The 20988-nt window shown below is 47.3% G+C and overlaps 1 protein-coding gene across 1 annotated transcript in view; it reads left to right on the top strand.

Moving 5' to 3' along the window:
• Positions 1–5858: 5858 nt before the first annotated feature.
• Positions 5859–20988, top strand: part of ADAMTS9 (ADAM metallopeptidase with thrombospondin type 1 motif 9) — a 135957-nt gene continuing 120827 nt past the window's right edge. The window contains 3 exon segments of the mRNA XM_038411003.2: positions 5859–6000; positions 6698–7074; positions 10050–10212. Of these exon segments, the coding sequence (XP_038266931.1) occupies positions 5895–6000; positions 6698–7074; positions 10050–10212 (646 nt within the window). The 5' untranslated portion in view covers positions 5859–5894.

Raw genomic sequence — 20988 nt, 5'->3', positions numbered from 1 at the left:
GACAGATGAGATAGAGAGAATTTAAGATCTGCTATGAAACAAGTAAGCTGGTTAAGGGAATGAGAGCCTCCATTCCTGGATTTAAATCTGGCCCGGAGAGGAAGGGAAAAACCTGGTTATCTTGTGGCACCAAGGATCTACCATCAAAGGAAAACATTTTACCTTGTGGATAAGAGTTTGGGCAAGCAACTGTTGAGGCAGATAAAAAAAGACAATGCCGATACAGACAAGCAGGACAGCAAAGAACCGAGAGATTAAAGTGACTTAGGATCACAGTCACCCCACATAGAAAGATAAGACCAGTAAAGATAGTGAAATAGAGTTATAAGCTAGAGGCAAGTTTGTATCCCCGAGAGTATTGTACTTAAACCTACATTTGTTCCCTGAGATACTGTACTGTCTGTTTCAGAGTAGCAGCCGTGTTAGTCTGTATTCGCAAAATAGAAAAGGAGTACTTGTGGCACCTTAGAGACTAACAAATTTATTTGAGCATAAGCTTTCGTGAGCTACAGCATCCGATGAAGTGAGCTGTAGCTCACGAAAGCTTACGCTCAAATAAATTTGTTAGTCTCTAAGGTGCCACAAGTACTCCTTTTCTTTTTTGTACTGTCTGTGTGTTGTGATTAAGTGCCCTTTCTCTCCCTAAATCAAGCATTACAGCTTGATTTTTTTTGGCCATATTATGTAGGCAAAATTCCACTTGTCACTTTGACAGGATTTTTGCTTGGGTAGGTTTGGGCCTTAGTTATTCTTTGGGTGTCAAGACTTTGCACGCTGTAAGTAGTAACAGATCCTCCCTGATAGGAAGTGTTTTGCTGAGTTTGTATTGATAGCTTAGTTCCTTCAGATGTTGCGTATCTATTCACTATACTAAAATTTTCCTGCTGTATTTCCCAGTCCCCAGCAGTAACTATTCAGAATGGTGAACCATATAAGACTATTTGTACATTATCCAAAATGCCAATAAAAATACATTTTAAATAGGCAAATACCCACATCTCCCAGAATGAGAGATGAACTTTAATACCATTCTGCATCTGATTGTATAAGTGCTTAAGCACCGAACACAGATCATCATGGGATGATTAACATGTATTGTTTGAACTTTAGTGTTAAATTATTTCACTTTTTCAAATAAATGAAATTGAAAAATTAAATTTAATTCAAAATAATTTATCATCATGGGAGGCATTTCTTGCCTTGAACAGGAAGGGGACTGGAATGGATTAGAACAGCAGTTCTGCAAGACTCTGATTTTTAATACTGTTGCTAGAATGTGTGTTCAAATTTTGTCCCTTTGAAATTGTATCCTACAATTTCTAAACTGAAAGTATAAAGTAAAGGATTATAAAATTCTCCAAGGAGCAAATAATTTGCTTTAGTAATGTATGATACAATATTGATTTTTAGCTCCTTTTTTCAGTCCCTTATTTATTCCTCTTTCCAGTTTTCCTGTCTCCTGCTCAGGTTCTGCAGTAAGTGGTGGCTTATTAATATCTATTTCAGGAGTGGTTGGCTGAGGTTCTTTGGCCTGCAATGTGCAGGAGATCAGCGTTGATGATCATGGTGGTCCCTTCTGGCCTGAAAAGTCTATGGATCTGTTTATATATGTGTCATAAATATAAAGGGAAGGGTAACCACCTTTCTGTATACAGTGCTATAAAATCCCTCCTGGCCAGAGGCAAAACCCTTTCACCTGTAAAGAGTTAAGAGTCTAAGGTAACCTTGATGGCACCTGACCCAAAATGACCAATGAGGGGACAAGATACTTTCAAATCTAGGGGAGGGGGGAGGCAAAAGGGTTCTGTCTGTCTGTCTGATGCTTTTGCCGGAAACAGATCAGGAATGCAGCCTTACAACTCCTGTAAAGTTAGTAAGTAATCTAGCTAGAAAATGCGTTAGATTTTGTTTGTTTGTTTGTTTAATGGCTGGTAAAATAAATTGTGCTGGAGGGAATGTATATTCCTGTTTTTGTGTCTTATTGTAACTTAAGGTTTTGCCTAGAGGGATTCTAATTGAATCTAATTACCCTGTAAGGTATTTACCATCCTGATTTTATAGAGGTGATTCTTTTACCTTTTCTTTAGTTAAAATTCTTCTTTTAAGAACCTGATTGATTTTTCATTGTTTTTAAGATCCAAGGGTTTGGGTCTGTGTTCACCTGTACCAATTGGTGAGGATTCTTAACAAGCCTTCCCCAGGAAAGGGGGTGTAGGGCTTGGGGGGATATTTTGGGGAAAGACATCTCCAAGTGGTCTCTTTCCCTGTTCTTTGTTTAAAACGCTTGGTGGTGGCAGCATACTGTTCAAGGACAAGGCAAAGTTTGTACCTTGGGGAAGTTTTTAACCTAAACTGGTAAGAATAAGCTTAGGGGGTCTTTCATGCAGGTCCCCACATCTGTACCCTAGAGTTCAGAGTGGGGAAGGAACCCTGACAATATGACTTCACCTTTTCCTCTTAATTTTCAAAGCCTAGATCCTACCATCTCTGCTCCTGTCCCTCCTATAGGTTAAGGCTGAGAGGATGGATGGTTGTGTTATTAAATAATCTGGACCGGGATTTAGGAAATGTGAGTTCTATTCCCAGCTCTCTGCCATGGATGGCATGACTTGGGCCATATCATTAAGGGCTTGTCTGCGTGGCGACTTATCACACAGCAAGCTACAGTGTGAATCTACAGCCGCTAGTTTGTCATGCACTAACTGGCCGTGTGGACCCTGCTAGTTCTGCAGTAGGGTTTGACATACTATTGACAGTAATACGGAAAGTTTAGTACACGGTAGCAGGGTCCACACAGCCAGTTAGTGCCCTGGAGATTCACATGCTGGCTTGCTGTGCACTGAGTTTCTGTATAGACAAACCCTAGGGGGCCTCCGTGCCCCAGTTTCCCACATGTAACATGGAAATAATATTGTTTTTCTCCCACTCCTGTGTCTTGTTTATGTAGACTGTAAACTCTGAGCTAGGAACTCTCTCTTACTGTGTGTTGTATAGCAGTGTTACTCAACAACCGGTCCAGGGACTGGCACCAGTCCCTGAGATCTCCCTGACAGAGTTTAGAAAGACAGCAAGCTGGTCTCTGGTATCCAAAAGGTTGAGAAACAGTATTTTATAGCAACTAGCCCCAAGGGGTCTTGAACCACTACTGTAATACAGATAATAGTGGCTACAGACCCAATCTCTGATTAAAGCACTAACAGAACTGTACTCAGCAGGGCACTGCTATGGTCTCTCCCCTTTCGAGCTACGCCAAGCACCTCTTCTATTTCACCAACAGCTGCTGGTCCTGTGAGAGTGGTTACCTCACCCACCTTGTCTCTCTCGCATCCTAGCACCAACTCTGCTATCAGCCTACATCCTCACGGCAACATGGGCAGGTTTCTAGCCCAAGTGAAAGCAACACCCAGGTTTCAGCCTGTAGCTCAAACTGGGCCAGCTAACTTGGGATGAAAGCACCAATAAACTCAGGGCCTAGGGTGACCAGATAGCACGTGTGAAAAATCGGGACAGGGGATGGGAGGTAATAGGCGCCTATATAAGATAAAGCCCCAAAAATCAGGACTGTCCCTATGAAATTGGGACATCTGGTCACCCTATCGAGGCAGGTGGGAGAGCCAAGGGCAATATCCAGTGAAGACATACCCTTTGTTATCTGCCCAGGTAGCACTTCCCTTTGTCCCAAGCTGCTGGCCAAGAGTATTGGCCTGACAAAATACCAAGAAAATATATTGTCACTCACCAGCATGGCGGTTTCCTACAATCACAGAGGGAATTCAGGAAACTCACACGGTGACTGTAACAGGCTGGCCGTGTTTGCCTGACACACCCCACTGGGTTAGCTGTGAAAGGGTTAAGCAGGTTTTGCTGACTCACTGATTGAGGAGACAGGGCCTGCAGGGAAGCCTCAAGCTGGGACTCCAGGTAGTGCAGTTTTCAGATTTCCTTTTGGTCATAGTCCAGCCCCAGGCGGGGTGACTTTTCAGGCCTCCACAAGTGCGTGGTCCAGTGTGGGGACTCTGCCCCCTTGCAGTGACCCACTTTTGCTAAAAGCCAGACGAGAACGCGCACAAACCGTGGTTTTGCATGGAATGCCAAGTGGGCCCAGCAGCTTGAAGTTATTTCAGAATGGTCTGGTCTCTTTCCTATTCTGAGGGTTTATTTTAACTTGTTTGTACATGCACAATCAATTAACTGTGGGTACATCCAGATGCATATTGTGTAGGCAATTTACAGAAAGAGGAGCAAATAAGGCAAGGATGCAAGACTGAGGCAATTCAATTCATGGAGGAACACTCCCGTGCAGCTATTCTGACAAAGGTCTGCGTTTTGCTAGCCTGCTATGCCACCAACAATGAAACGAACTGCAGAAAGAATCGTTGTCTTCTAACACCAAACAAGGAACTTTATTAGAACAACAACATTATCCCTAAAGCCATTCTTCACTGTAGACCTGCCTAGAACATTTCCCAGCCAAGGGACAATTTGTTGGTCTTCACATTCATGATGTAAAGTCAGATGACTTTTGCTCCAAGTTCACAGAGAGTAAAATAGTTTAAAAGTGCTAGAGAGATCATAAGTAACTTGCCTTTCATTTGATTAGAAGCCTTTAAATCTGACAGTATCTTTCCCCTTCCTGAAAACAGGAAAAACAAAATTAAAGGGATCACCTCAATTTAAATTTGGAGCTCAATTTAAACTAGATTTTTATATAAAGTTATAGATTTTTAAAACCAATGGAAATATTTTGAATTTAAAAAAAAGAGTCACTGTAATATCTGGCACTGCTGGAAATTAAATGGACTACACACAAACCTGGGACACATCACTGATTTCAATTATCCTAACTCTGAGAAATGCACAAGAAAAACAAACCGCATCAAAAGTGGCAAGTTAATTGAATTTTAACATTCTTGTACTTCAATGAACAAAGTAAAGCAATGAGTTTGTTTCCAAGGTATGGTCGTTGACACTCTCATTTTGCTGTTTTTATTTCTTTTAAAGGGAGAGGCGCTTATTCTCACTCCTTCAAATGCAGTTAAATGCAGGGTTTCTTTTTCAGATGAACTATTAATCCCTGGTGGGATGAACTGATACAAGCCTATAAGAGCTGCAGATATTTTTTTCAGAAATCCAAAGTAACTAGGTGTAGAAGAACAAATAAGATTCAAGGAATCATTAGATTCCCTTGATCAGCTTTAAGTTGGGGGGGGGGGGGAGTGCACAACAGGGAACAAAGTACAGTGGTAGAGTTTAGTTCACAATGTGATTCTTGCTGCAGCCTTGAGTTTATTGCAAATCTCTCTCCCTCCTCCCAGGGCAAGGAGTCCTGGCCTAGGTACTGAATCGGACAAGGTCTTTTCTCCTGGAAAACCAGAATCAAAAGCTTCCTTGGAAGGGAAGAAAGTGACATGGAAAGAAAGCAGGGAGGAGCCCTCCTTTCCCAGAGGCGGGCTCTGGGCATTTGCTTTGCCGGAGACCGCCCCCCTCCGGTCTCCTGAACTGGTTCCCAAGAACTCCGAGGGCACCAGCTAGAAGGGAGGGGGGGGGGGGAGAGAGGGAAAAGCAGCCCACCAAAAGTGCAGCAGGCTCTTCCCTGTTCCTTCCCGAGCCCCTCTCGCTGCACTATGCTGGTGTATCCGATCCCCCGTGCGCGATTATTCCTCTTGCTGCTGCTAATCCTCTCTCCGCTGGCAGTTGTGCTCGCAGCAGAGCCCAGGGTGAACAAATCGGATGCGAGCGGTCCCCGCTTTTAATAAAGTGAAGTTGGGGGGTGGGGGGGGGGGGGAAGAGCTCGGAAGTTTTTCTTTTTCCGAGAAGGAGCCGGGGTGGGGGTGGGGGGGGTGGAATTAAAAGGGGAGGGGAGGGGGAAGGCTGCTCTCTGCTAAGGCACCACCATGCAGCTAGTGTTGTGGGCACTGGGATTAGGAGCACTCTTTCTACAGGACGTCTTCAAAGGAGCCACCACAGCAGCGAGGAAGCAGAAGCTGCATCCAAGACAAGGTAAGAAAGATGCTTTGGGCACCCAGAGCTCATTCAGGGGAAGTTTCCAGTTCTTTGGGCTGTTTCGTAGATCTCATTTTAACATGGGGGGGGGGGAGGTTCTACAACTCTGCAGTATCACGTTCGTTGATTTCTCTTTGCTTGTCATCAGTTACAAGAACTTTACCAAGTTGTGCACCGTTCTCGGGCTGTGAAAACACGGTGCACGGGGGGGGGGGCGGGGGGTGCAGAAGCAGCTGGACATGGGCTTGTTCTTTTCCTTGAAGCCTTTCTGAAGCTCCTCATAGCCTGAGGTTAGAAGCCCATTTAAAGTGGAGGAAAGGTGCAGGGTTTGGGCAATTGGCACTGGCAGTCCCTGGTGGGTTTATAGAAGAGGATTCTTCTGATGCTGCTGGAGGCAGGGACTGTCCTGTTTTTGGTGTGTGTTTGTACACTCCGCGGGGGTCCTGGTCTAGGGTTAAAGTCTTTAGGTGCTCCTGCCATGCAAATACTTCACCATCAGTGCCTGTTGCAGGCAACCTAGTGGTGCATTGATTGGTTTTGTAAGTATAGCTACCTCTATCCTCCCCCCCCCCACTCCAGAAAGTCAGGCCTTGCTGCTTTCATCCAAGATAAGGGTGTGTGAAAAAGCCATGCCCTGCCTGACCTGACCGAGAGCGATTCTTTACAGGGCATGTGTCTGTGTTACTCTTTGCAGCTCAACTGTTGGAGAAACGACGCGAGTTCGAGATCGTCACTCCCACCCGTGTGAACGAATTCGGAGCCCCCTTTCCCACGCACGTACACTTCAAAAGAAAGAGACGAAGTATTAACTCTGACCCTTGGGTCACTGACGCTTTCTCCTCCTCGGCACACTACAGGCTTTCCGCCTTTGGGGAGCAGTTTCTACTCAACCTCACGGCCCATTCTGGATTTATTGCGCCACTTTTCACGGTCAGCCTCCTGGGAGAGCCGGGGGTTAATCAGACCAAGTTTTACACCCAGGAGGCCAGCGACGTTAAGCACTGCTTTTATAGAGGACATGTGAATACCCAGCCCCAGCACACGGCAGTCATCAGCCTGTGTTCAGGGATGGTAAGTGGCTTCCCCTCCGCCTTCCTTCTTCGCCGCGTCTGGGGACTTTCCAGGTCCGAGCTTGGCCTCTTAAATCCTTATCTCCCAGGTGTTTGTGTTTACACGAACCACCTCGATGCGGAGTCCTCTGCGCCTTTAAAAACTTGCCATGGTTTGCCTCCTGTTGCTACCCAGCTTCTCTGGCTTAAAGAGGAGTAAAACTCCGCTCCATAAGGAAGTTTTTTTTGGGGGGGGGGGGGGGAAATGGCCAGGAGCTCACTGATTGTAACGTGCCCCCGCTTCCCCCCAAGCCGGGGCTCTCCCCTTCCAGGGGCTGGGTCTCCGGTTGCAAAGGAGCAATGGCAGTAACTGAAGGCCCCCGAGTGACAGCGGGGTCCTCCCTGCGGGATGTGAAGCCGGAGCCTCTCCCGGGGCTGCGGGGAGGGGCTGCCCTGTTTTCTGTGAAGGTCACCGGGGGCAGGGACTTTTTCACACGCCGGTGTCCAGGAGCGGAAGCGAGGAGGGGGGGGGGGGGGTCACCCCGGGGGCTGCTCACAACACGAGCGGGTGCCTCCTGACCGGACGCCAGCAGCATTTAAGGTGGAGCAAGGCACCCGGGGTGAGGGTGGGGGAGGACCCCGTTCTGTGCCCCCCGCCATCACGCCTCGAGTTAAACCCCCGCAACTCCGCCTGCAGACCAGGCCTCTCTAGTCCGCTTCGCTTGTCAGCCGAGGGGCGAGCCGGCCTGACTCCAGCTGTCTTGCAGGAGTTGCAAAGGTCTGGCCTTTAGCTCTGCCCCGTGAGTCGAGCTGGGGGGGCTCGCAACCAGGGGCAATTAAGCGACGTCTGCCCCGACGTGGAGGGGAGGGCTGGGGGGCGCTGGATCACTGGTGCGGCACCCCCCCCCCCCCCGGCAAAGCTTGCAGGTGCTGTGGGGTGGGCGGGGGTGTCTCCAAACTGCCACTGCTTTCTACACCCGACCCCTTCAGTCACCCAGTGCGGGAGGGGGGCTTCGGGGGCCAGTCCGGCAAGCTCTGCTCCCCCCCCCCAAATTCAGTGGGAAAGAAGAGACACCCCAAACCTCCAGAGCAGGCAGCCGGGATCCAGAATACTCACCAGGGCGGCCGAGCTGCGCTGCCTGCTGCTGCTGGGGAGTCCCATGGCAGGCCCCCCCCGCCCTTTCCCAGGGGCAGTGCGCTCCCGGCAGCGTGCCCCGTGTTGTGGTGCTGAGCCTTGGGGGGCGGAGGCGAAGGAGCCGGGGCGGGAGCCGCCGGGAAGCCCAGCAGCAGCAGTTAGTGCCCTGCCTGCAGGACGGGGCCTGGGGGTGTTTGCACCCTCCCCCCCCCCCGGGCACGCCGCTCCCCAGATTGAGATGGGGGGCGGAATGCCATTCCCCTAAACCCCACCAGCCGAGCGGGCTGCCTTACGCGCCCTCCCTCCCGTCCCGGGGACGACCTTAAGGAGGGGCAAGACTCTTTGCCAGCCCCCAAGCCGGATTTAAGGAGGCCGGAGGAGATGTCAAGACGCCGTCTCCGTCCTCCCAGCCCCAGCTTGGGGGGAAGGCGCTGGGGGGGGGGGGAGAAGGAGCCAACACAAACAGCTGTGCAGGAAGCTTGCAAGGGAGGGGGGCTTGTCTGGCTGCTGTCATAGACTATCAGGGTTGGAAGGGACCTCAGGAGGTCATCTAGTCCAACCCCCTGCTCAAAGCAGGGCCAATCCCCAATTTTTGCGCCACATCCCTTAATGGCCCCCTCAAGGGTTGAACTCACAACCCCGGGTTTAGCAAGCTAATGCTCAAAACCACTGAGCTATTCCTCCCACCCCCGCGAGGTGGGGCTCGTTCCCTGGGAGCTGGGCTAAGCCAGGGATGGAGGCGGCTCAGGGAGCATAGGGCAGGGGCCATGCAGACATTCTGGGTACAGTGCTCTCAACTTGCCTGGTGGGGGGGAGCTTAGCCATGAGTAGGGAGCCCTGTCCAAGGATGATCCTGATCCATCCTTGCTGTGGGGGGCGGGGGGTGACCCGTGGGAGAATGGCCAAGGCAGGAGTTTGTCCAAAGCTCTCGGGCACTGTGCTGATACCTTCCATCTCCTGGGCAGCCTCCACCAACAGCCTTCCCAGTTAAAGGGGTTCCCCAGGGAGAATGGGGTGCAGCTGCTGCCTGCCCCCTTTTGGTCCCGGACCGGCTGCCGCTAGCACAGCTGTCCCCGGAGAGGCAGGTGGATGCGCTTTGCAGAAGGCCAGGGTGCGTGTGTTTTGTGTGGCTGGCAGTTGATGCTCAGAACTGGGATTGTGCTCAGTTCGCTTGTAGTACCTGCCTCTTGGCAGGAGCTCAGACTAGCTGACCCTTGAATCCCTTCTAGACTTATGGTTCTACAGTTCTACCTTTTTGTCTGATGGTGTACTTTTGCCTGGGAGTGGCATTCCCCATGGCCTGCTCCACAGTCATGTGGGCTAGAAGCTTTGATATCCTGTCATGGGCAGTATCTTCACCAGGTGAGTTCCTTCAAGCTACTGGATGCCATGCTCAGCTTGTCTCTGCTCAGAGTTGTTCTTGGCATATTTTATGTATGAGAAACAGAGAGGGCAGAACATAATAGGGCCCACCTCTGCCCAAAGATGCACTCCAGCATCTCCCATTGAGATCAGGAGTAATTTTGCAAACATCTCTCAAGGAAGAACTGGATCTAATATGTGTCCTCTCTTCACACAGGGCTGAAGTCTACTCCTGGTGAGTAGTAACTTACACCATGAATAATCTCCCAGGTTTTAATGGGAATAAAGTGTACAGAATAAAGTGCTACTCAGTGTAGCAGAATTGGGCCCATAGCTTTCAGCCACCGCAGGTGTAGGAGTTGCTTGCCAGTCTGAACATGGTTAGAAAGTGTAAATGCCCTAGAAACTTCTGCATGTTACCATGTCCATTTTATATGTAGGCCTAGTCTCTAGCATGTTCCCACTGGAAGTTGACCACCTGTCTCTCTCTTCACTCTCAGCTAGGCACATTCAGGTCTCATGATGGGGACTATTTTGTAGAGCCGCTGCTGTCGCCTGATGAACAAGAGTATGAAGAAGAGCACAATAAGCCACACGTGGTCTACAGACACAGTGCACCTCAAAAAGACTCACCAAGGGAAAGGCACACTTGTGATACTTCAGGTATTCGTTTGACTACTCCCCATACAGTAACTTCCATGATTCTGCATTGCTGAATTATAAACCATTTACCGTGATATGGGAGAGGATATTGGCACTGTTTGGGCTAGAAGTAATTGTGGACGTGCAGCAAAGGGGCTATTGTGAATGTCTAGGTGTGGTGCTCTTTGCTTTGGGGATCATTTGCTGCTATTGTTCAGGTGAGGTACATCTTGTCTTTGACTTTTAACTTCAGAAGGTCAACCTGAGGCCAAATTCTACCACTTCCATTGCCACCGTTGGTCCCAGTCATGCCTACTCTGAGGTAAAGTAGTCATCTCTGAGCTCTTGTGCACCTCTCTTAAACGGTTTCTTTGTCTGTACCACTATACTTTTCTTCCCTCCTAACCATAAGCTCCAAAATACACAAATTTTCCTGCACTTCAACTGAAACTCATTTGTGCTTTCAACTTGCATCATCTTGCTTGCTATAATTCCTTCCATCATGGTCTTTCTAGGCCCCATCTCTCCTTACCGAATTGGTCCAAAATGCAATGACTAGTCTCTTCTCCCAACCATTCCTCTTACTTGGCAGAGGTTACTTAATGTTCTCACTAATTAATTTCTTCTTGGGTCTCCTGTTTTCTCCCCATGTTCGGGCGCCACTCCTTGGTGTACTAAATCTACAGATGCCTCTTGTATGGTATATTGCAACCTAAACACTGTGGGCATGAATCTGCCAATCGTACTCGAGCTGAGTGGTATGGTTACTCTTCAAGTAGGTGGGGTTACTCACGGAGTAAAGGTATGATTTGATGCGAGTAAGAGCAGCGGAATCTGGCCGCTTGTATGCACTAGCGTGTACACAGTGAAAATCTGCTTTGGGCTGTTTTGTGATGCATTTGTATTGTATTAGTGCTCTACAGAATTTACATTGTGTTTTACACTTGTGGCTCGTTGAGGGAGAGAGGATGTAGGCAGTGGTTTTGCCATTCAAAGGTAAGTCGATATAGTTATAGCTGGTATGTGACAGAGTAATTCAAGGAGATGTCCCAAGGCACTGATCAAAGACCAAGATAGGTTTAATGGTAACGGAAGCATGGTGGTACACACACGTGTACACACGTTGGGGGGGATAATGGTACATCTCACAAGGCTTTTATTGTTTGTTCTTCCAAGGGTTGCTGCTGGACTATGCCACTCTGGTTTCTCTCTTCCAGCTGTTTCTGCTCCCTTCTTTGAGATCAGATGCAGGAGACTCAGAACAGTTGGAAAGAAACATGGAATCTGGCACAATTCACCAGTAACCCTTGGAGGAATGGACCGCAGATCATGGAACCCATTGAATCAAAGGTAGACAGAAAGGCCCTGAAAACAATTTAGGGTCTTTCCCTTTGTGCAGTGATCATAAATAGTTCAGCCTTTTGACACATCTAATAGTTTCAGGCCAGGTGTTCATGCTACACTAGCTTTTGCAAGAAATCAACCCGCTGTGTTATTCTGCTTAATTATCCAGGTCTTTTTCTGTCCACTGCTAATTTGCTGTGCTTCCCCTTTTCCTTTGCTGATTGTTCTTTATTGCTCCGCACAGTCTGGAAAAAGAGAAGCCCAATAAGTTAAAGCTCTGTCCAAATAATAAGGTTCAAAGGACCCAAAATCGGCAGCATGTTTCTGCCCGTCCCCCATTTCTGGTTCAACAGTTTTTAAGTGAATCTTGTGCTGGTGACAGGTGCTGTTTGTTAACTCTGGATGTTGAAATAGCAGTGCAAGCACAGCCATATGCACTTCCCTCCACTGGCTCACCCATATTCTTCCACCGCCATCACCTCTAGAGGCAAGAGAGTAGCTCAGATGGCTTCAGGGAAAATGTGAAGCCCAGCAACATTTCTCAAGTTTATCTTTAGGAGTCAGTTTGGAGCCACCTTTGGGCAAACTGCCTGGTTCACATAAGCCAGGGGAAAAGGAAATGATCTCATTAGAATTTATGAGCTCAGTTGCATTGTACCTGAGATCTGTAGATGACATTAAATTTATACTGTGGCTGCAGCCAACATGTGAAAAGTCCATTTGTGCTGCAAGTTAATGGGGAAACCGGAAATCCGCCCAAAGCGGAAATTCAACCCCAGGAAAGACTTAGACCCCAAACCTGCAATGAGCATTGTGTGGGCAGACCCCTCTGCAGGACTGTGGCTTTGTCAAATCTCTCTCTTTTAGAGGCTGTTGTGCCCAGAAACAATTTCCTCCCCCCAGGCAAGCTGAGGGCACTGTACCCAGAATGTCTGCATGGCCCCTGCTATATGCTCCCTGAGCCACCTCCATCCCTGGCTTAGCCCAGCTCCAAGTGTGTTCTTAGCATAAGGAAGTAGTTGTAGACATCCGTCAGTGTCTGCGAAAAGTTTTTCCCCCTGAGGTATGATTGATGGATAAAGTAGGGGCTTTCATTTCCAGTGATCTCCATGAAGCATTTATCATTACTATTATTAGTTTTCACTTGATCGGATCAGCTAGGGAATGCAGGCATATTTGTCTTTTGGTTCTGCTACATTTTAATTAGCAGTTTCTTATACAGTAGCTGCGTTTTATGCTTTTTAGATAAATACAATATAGGCTCTTGTGACCACATGACGTAACTTTTCTGCCATACAGGTTAATGGACTAATGATGTGTGTTATAATAAACTATTGCCAGGGCTTTGCTGTTCAGTATAGCGAGCTGTTGTAGTTATGCTGAGGTCCTGGGTTATGATGCTGTTAATAGCAGCTTCTCTTTGTTCTTTCACTGTTGGCCTGTCCCATATCCTTCTCTCTGTGTCTTGCCAGAGTAGTTTGGGGAGTTAAGAGGAGGACTTCGTACCCTCGCTAACCCTTCCTTTCCTTCGGCCATCACAATAGAGTCCCAGAGTTTAAGGTGATCTAGTCTGACCTCCTGTATATCACAGGCCAGCAACACCTCCCAGCACATGCACGCTAAACCCCAAAGCCAGAATGAGACCGAAGTATCACAGCTTTCAGGAGACTAGACTTTTGCCAGAGAATAGGAGGCACCAGTGTCCAACACACCCACAATGTCAGGGAAATGATTAAATGAGATCTACCCAGATAATCCTGGCAAGTGACCCGCACCAACACGCTGCAGGGGAAAGTGAAAAACCCCCAAAGTCACTGCCAAGCTGACCTGGGGAAAAATGTCTTCCTGACCCACATTTGTTGATCAATTAGACTCTGAGCATCTGAGCAAGGACCAATCAGCAAAGCCCCTGAGAGAGAGAATGCTTGATGCCAGCTCAGAGCCCATTCCACCCAATATGTCATCTCCCTCTGTGGCCATTCCTGATGCTTCAGAGGAAGCAGTTAAAAACATGTACACTACGGGAAAACATCCCTTCCTGACCCCTGCAGGTGACTGGCTGAAACCCTGAAGCATGAGCTTTCAGAGCATAAAACATAAACTGCAAGGGAGCCCCAGGGCTACCTCCTACCATCACAAGCAACCCTGTCTTACAGTCGCACTCATATATTTTTGTCCAGCTCTCTATTAAAACTAATAAAGTTGGTTGCCCCCAAAACTCCTATCGGGAGGCTTCCAGAACCTCGCTCCTCTGATGGTTAGAAACCTTCTTCTGATTTCCAGCCTGAATTTGTTCATGGCCCATTTATATCCATTTTTTCTTGTGCCAAGCTGTCCTTTAGCTTAAGTAGCCCTTCACCCTCCCTGGTATTTACCCTCTCCCTTCCCCCACCCCCATGTATTTATAGAGAGCAATCCTATCCTCTCTGATTTTTTTTTTTTTTTTTTTTTTGCTAAACAAGCCAAGTTCTTCCACTTTCCTCCCCTAAGATTAGGCCCGCCATTCCCCTGATCATTCTACAGGCTCTTTGCTGTGCCTGTTCCCGTTTAAATTCATCTTTCTTGAACATGGGGTGACCTGCTGACGTGATTCCTCCACTGATTTATACCCACACAGGCTCTGGCACAATAACTAACTAGCTAGACTTGCTTGAACAGCATTTAAAAAATGAAGACTTGGCCAGGGTGGATTTGAAATACCACTAGGGGGCGCTGCTTAGACACGCTGCCTGCGGTAGCCCTGCTCGCTCTCCTGGCTTCATGCCAGCAGAGTGTTCCCACAAAACTCTCCCCTAGGTCCTGATTAGCGAGGTGGAGATTGAGAGCTTAAAAAAATGTAATTTTAATCCAGAAAGGAGACTGCCCATTGAAGGCAGAGAGCTGAGCTTCCTGAGTTCAATGGAGGGAGGGTCTGTCGCTGCTGTCGAAAGGAATGAGAATCAGTATTATAATCACTTGAGAGATCGTCCAGTGGACTTGATGATAACTGTACGCTCACCTGTGTACACTCGCAGGTCCTAAGGAGAAGGAGTTCTGTAGATTCATAGATTTCGTGGTCAGAGAGGAGCACACTATGACTGACTAGTCCATGACACAGGCCGGGAAACCTTACCCATAATTTCTGCATCAAGTCCACAACTTCTGGTTGAACTAGAGCATATTGTTTAGAAAAACATCCAGCCTTCAGTTAGTCCAGCTATGGGTATTACTTCACAGTCAGTATCTAAATAAACCACTTCGGTTCATCTCTCATTCCATTCCCAGAGAGGGTTGGATGAATGTGACTTCTAACATATTCATTTTTTTCCAAACACACCTGTATGCTTGTTCACATCACACAAACTAATTAGTTGTGCTTATGTCTGTGGCTTTCCCCTTCCAGCCTACTACCTCTATTGAAATTTTTAATTTCATAGAATATCAGGGTTGGAAGGGACCTCAGGAGGTCATCTAGTCCAACCCCCTGACCAAGCCCCAATTTTTTTGCCCCAGATCCCTAAATGGCCCCCTCAAGGATTGAGTTCACAACCCTGGGTTTAGCAGGCCAATGCTCCAACCACTGAGCTATCCCTCTCCCCTTCCCTGTATGATTTATTGCTTTCAGAAAGTGAGGGTTAGGAAGCCAACCCCTTCTGTGCTGTAGGGTTCTTTATTTCTCTCCGGTGTTTTCTTTTCATCTTTGTCTGGTTCTTGCTGCTTACCTTTCTTTCCTTCTCTCTCTTATATCTCTCCTGAGGTGTGTTTTTGGTCAGTTTTGGTTAATTTATTTCTGATCTTTTGCTAGTATTATCTATTCATGCTCCAGGTCTTTTACGGCTTGTCTGGAGCTTTTTGTTATAATTCTACCTTTCTGTTGTGTTTTGTTTTCTCCATATTGTTCTTGCTTATTATTTAGTCCCAATTTGTCCATTTCTTACAGCTTTTACTACAAACCCCTTGCAAAAGTTATATTTTGAACTAGCTGTTTCTGTTCTTTCCTCCTTCGCATCCCAATTGTGTTCTGATATCTGTCCTCTTACCACCTGACCTTTCATTATGCTTTTTCTGTTTTCTTTCCAGCTTCACATTTAAAAAACAAAAAAACTTTAGCACAGACTCTCCCGGCTACACCTCGATTTTCCTTCAGTTTGGCATAACAGACTCAGGCTGTGGCTGAAATAGATAAGAAGCTATTTCTCATTTGTAGGAATAAGGATCAAATGTGAGCACTGGCTGCTCACCCCACTTTCATTGCTAGGATAATAGGCCCCTCCCACTCATTTGCCTTGGGATTAGGAAATAGCTGCACTGGGTTTTGGATGGCAGTCGCAAGTCATGTTGAGGGCTAGTCCTGTAATGACATTTGTTAAAGCAGAAGCATCCACCAGGGCAAAACTCTCAGATGAAACAGCAGCACTCACCTCATTGGTGCGACATTGATAACATGATCAGAGTCCTCCCCATCTTGAAAAAGAGCCAGGAAAAGGCTGCTCTGCTATTCATATTATGGTGGTAAGAAATGAGAGCAGTTCTCCCACAGCTCAGGGCTCCTCTGTCCTGCACTAACCTGAGAACAGGCAGAACTTGCTACAGCAGGGCCCCCTGCAGACACGGATTGATAAGAGGAGGAGAGAAAATACTGATATGTTGCAACCTTTTCTGCTCAATTTCCACAACCCTACAAGTCCCCAAGTGCACCAATGCTCGTTAGGAGCCGCTCTCGACCATAGAATGTTCTAGTGCCCCCTGAAAGTGAACGCAAAAGTGTCACAAATGTGAAGTCCCAAATTCTGACCCGCGTATTTCGACTTAACATTCTAAATTCCTGCTTGGCTGTTTAGCTACAGTGATTCAGCAATCAGAAACGTCACCACTTGACTTGGATAGCTAACTCCCAGAGCACCAAAAAATAAACAAAAACGTTCCGAAGACATTCGCTAGCTCTAGCATTTGAAAACTTCTCATTTGAAAAAGGTGAAATCCAAAGTAGCTGTGAATTATTTGCTCATCTCTTCAATAGAGAGGCAGCTTTTGCTGCAGCCATGCCGAGTGTCGTCATTATCTCCTAGGACACTGACGCTTCCCAGACTTCTGGCCAGATGAATGCCTGCAGTTCCCAAAGGTGAAGGCTGTTGAATGTACGGTTATCACATTGATATCGCATAGCTCTGTTGGGTTCAATCACTTTACACCATAAGTGTTTCTATACCCTAGTCCATAGAAGTAACCTATTACTGTGTTGACCTAATATTATGTGGATTCTTTTTTTCCTTGAAAAATGTGTCCTTTTTTTGATGATGCCTCAAGAATCATGGTACAAAATACGTCTTGCCGTGCAGCTGACACACATGACACTGAAATAATCAGTAACATGTCACTGATTCTCAGATACATTAATGAGTAATTTGTAATACATTACACTTTCAAAGTAGCTTTTAACAGTCTGTCCTGCTGAACATAACACTGGAGAGTCACCGTAGCCTCCTGGGCCATTTGTACTCTGACCTCCGCTACCAGATTGCTGTTAAAATTAAGCCTTGGTTAATTTTGGACCTGATCCTAGATGATGCTAAGCACCTGTAATGTGCTGAGCACCCTCCATTCCCATCATCCATTCTGTTGTAATCTCTCTCCCTGAGATTACTGGTAGCGCTCACTTGATATGGGCAGGAGTAGCTACACTCAAGGCATTCCCATGGGCCTGTGACTGCCCCTCCTGAGTTTGCTGGAGCCTGGGTTTCTAAAGTTTATGGGCCTGCTGCAAAGCCCATATTTCCTCACAAGCATATAGGGAGTCTGGGGTCCCATAGGTGAGGGGCTCAAACTGAGGGATGACTAGGTGGGGGCCCTGTTATAGGAGAGGGTAGAGGATCTTCCGTTTCCTTTGTGTAGGAGAAACTGTAAACCGGTGTTTGTGCGATGGGAAACTGGGATCACAATATTTGATTGTAAGATTTTTATGATGGGGTGTGTTCAACTTTAGGATGTGCCTCAGGCTGTGGCTAGCCACCAGATACATTGAAAAGGTGTGTGTGAAAGAGAAAATTAATCTTGTATGCCATTGAAATATCTTTAAATAGACACCTGATTTAGGTTAATGAGATTATATGTGACTTGTTAGAGTCCAAATCTCCCCTTTCCCAGGATCCTCTACCCCTGCCTCCATATCTCAGGATTATGTCTCTTCCCACAGGATCTTTCCTCATCCCAACTTTACTCATCCCTCTCAACCCCACTCATCCCTGAGGAATCATTCCCATCTCTGCTTCTGTGTTTCTAGCTTGCAGTATTGTTGTAAGTCTCACAATATTGGCTCTGTGTTTAAAGCCCCGGCTCCTGGAGTCATGTGACTAGGTGGCAATCTCAGCTTTCCTTTCTTACAGAAGTAAGCTTCTGGCCCTTGTGGCTGTGAAGAAAAGCCTGACGTGAACCCAGAAGGCAAATAAAAACATACCTCCCAATGGTTCTAGTGGCTAAAGCAGGGTGCAGTGTCATTCAAATTTGGCCCAGCTGCCCCTCCATAGGCAGAAAAAGAGGGGCAGCTGAACCAAACCTGAGTGGTGCTGTGACCCCATTCACCAGGTTGCAATACCACTGGGTTTGGGAGCCCTCTCAAATGGGGGTCTGGTGCAACCTGCCCCGTTTTCACAATGCCCCCGCCCAGGTGGCCTGAATGCCGGAAACGTTCCCAGCTTCAACTGTGACAAGGGCCACATGAGGGTAAAAGAGGGACAGTTCCGAGAAACTCTGGACTGTTGGGAGGTCTATAAAAAGACTCCAACCTTTATTATTTTTAAGCCAACCCCCTGACTGTGTAGGGCCTGACTCATGAGTTTTGGCAGGAGTGCCCCTATAATCCCAGACACTCTCCATTTGCCTGCTGATTGCAACCTCCTGCTGCCCCGCACTCAGACAGACGTTGGGCCCCTGGGAGCCTAGATTGCTGGAGCCACCCTACTACTGCAAGCTGCCCTCTGTGTCCCTGAGCAGGCACGTGGCTTCTTCTCTGCTCAGCCCACCCACTGCTGCCTCCTTGTGGCTCGAGATTGGAATGACAGCTCAGCCGAGCAAGACCCGGACGGGCAGCATGGCAGAGCTTCAACCCACCAGGAAGGGCAGGAAAAGGTGCCTGTATCAGGAAGAGGAGAAATTCGGGGAGGATGGGCCCTTCCTCATGCTCCCAGTGGAAATGCAAAGGAACCAGTTGGTTAATAGCAGGGCCAAGTGAGGGGGAACGAAGAGGGGTCGTGGAATAGTAGAATGGCATCTGTGCAGCTTAATTTTACTAGGCAGGTGGAGACAATTTCTGGAGGGGAGGGAAGCAGCTGAGGGAACAGCCTGAGGCTGCATCATAGTGCAGCTCAACAATTGCGTCTCTGCTGGTGGGCCGGGTTGGGCTTGGAGGAGGCAGCTGGGCCCACTGGGCACTGCTCTGTACCTCAGCTGGGTGGGCACCAGGCTGCTCTCAGGAGCCAGCTGGGCTGAGCTCCCTCCTTTGCCTGCCCACTGGCTCCGAGTGCTGAGCTGGCCCAGGTGAGGGGCCTGAGCTGGCTCCCCCGGAAAGATTGAGCCCAGTCCACCTTCCCCTCCCATGAATGAGGTTCCAGTAGGAGAGAGGAGAAGTGTGGGAGGTGACTCAGACCTGGGGGTCTGGTGAGGAGAGGAGGGGGGCACAGCCTGGAGAGGAGAGGAGCTGATGGGGATATAGGCACAAGGGTCTTTGGAAGGGATGTGGGCTTGAGGGAGGGGCTTGAGAGAAGATACAAGACATTTGGAAAAGGGAAAGATAGAGGGGAGGGATGTGGTGTAGAGCCTTTTAGTTGGGGAGAGGGATGTCAGCAAATTTGCCCTGTCAGGGGTGGGGGGGGATTTTTGGCAATTGTGAAGGTCTATATGCCCCCCGCACCTCCCGGTTTAGCTGGCAGTTAGCCCACCGCCTGCAGCAATCCGCTTGAGTGCGTAAGAATTCATAGCATGGGAATCAAGCGTCGTAGACGGGAAGGTGTAACATTTGCAGAAGCGGTATTAAATGTTATTGTGCTTTGAGTTGTTAACATGCTTGATATGTTTCAAGAAGAAAACCCAGGATTCGGGACCAGCAGGGCAACTGTCCGTAGAGGCGGCTGCTTCTGGGTTGGATGTTTCTGATGGTCAGAATATTGCACTGCTTGGTCTTGCCACCCAGCAAAATATATAGGTACAGAGACTGAAAAATTCCAAGTGGGGCAAAAGTAGCCACCCCCATTAACAAGGAGATGAACTTGGGCCGTGAAGTCTTAGTCCTGTACCCAGAATCTCAATAAACAGCACAGTTCGATATTTCAGTATGAAACGACTTTTTGTTTCAAAATCCTTGCGTATGTTATAAAAAAGGTGAAATCGAAACAAAGTTGTTGTTTTTTCCAGAATTTTTGCTTTTGTGGAGAATTTAGAAAGTTTCTGGTTTTGTTCCTAATCGGAATAAAGACAAATGCTGAAATCTCCAAGTCCTTTGTGAAATGGGATTTCCGTCCTCCGCCCAGCTTTAACATGCCTGTGAATGGTGTGCTGTATTATATGGTTTTGCTGTATGACACTTTTGTCTGCGCATAGGCTATAAGTTAAATCTGTACATTTTTAGCGAATCCTTTTGCTGTTAAAGACTCTAGATCTAATTTAGCTCTATACGCTGCTAAGCAAGCTCAGATTGACTTGTATTTGAACTTTCTTTGGTTTGCCGTGCAAGTAGTAATCAGGCAATTATCATTTTGGTCTCATATGTATGAACGAACGTAGAATATGTTATTTTTCATATTGTATTCTTGTTTGGGTTTGATTATTCATTTACCATTTCATTTTTGTTCTTCACTCCCACCCCCCAGTCTACAAATGCTGCTTTCTATATCCTACTTTAGCAATTTACAATTCTCTGGGTCCATAGTCATGGAAGTAGAGTTAACATCCTGTGGAGTTAACATTAATTCTGCCTTTAGGCTTGATTGTCAGAATATGCTACCAAGCAAGCCACTCACCTCCCCCCTTATTTCACTCCTCCATCTCCGGCTGTCATCCTAGCAGCGTAACAAACTTCCATCACCAAAACTAAATTCTGCTCTTGGTTACGTTGGTGTAAATCTGGAATAAATCCATTGAGTACAGTAACTCCAGATTTACACTGCTGTGTAACAGAAAGAGAATTTGCCTTGATGTTATTAAAAGGGAAAGATCTGAGTTTGTCTTCTGTGACAGTTCAGTGAATGCCCATCATTTGAATAAGATACGATTTTTTAGTTTGCTTAATCCAAATACAGAAAACACTGTATTTTCTAGACCGCGCCTGTAAATACAGCTATTATTCTGTCACCATGCATGTGATTTCTCAGTGGGCTGCGGGAGATCCAAAAGGAAATCTTCAAAAATTACAGTAAAAAAAAGTGTCCATGTTTCTTGAAATCTGGGGTGGATGGATAGCTAGATCAGGGGGTTAATAATGGA

Source organism: Dermochelys coriacea, chromosome 7, assembly GCF_009764565.3.
Source record: "Dermochelys coriacea isolate rDerCor1 chromosome 7, rDerCor1.pri.v4, whole genome shotgun sequence".
In the NCBI taxonomy this organism is placed as follows: domain Eukaryota; kingdom Metazoa; phylum Chordata; order Testudines; family Dermochelyidae; genus Dermochelys; species Dermochelys coriacea.
The sequence above is the reverse complement of the archived record's forward strand: the minus strand, read 5'-3'. Positions and strand labels throughout refer to the sequence as shown.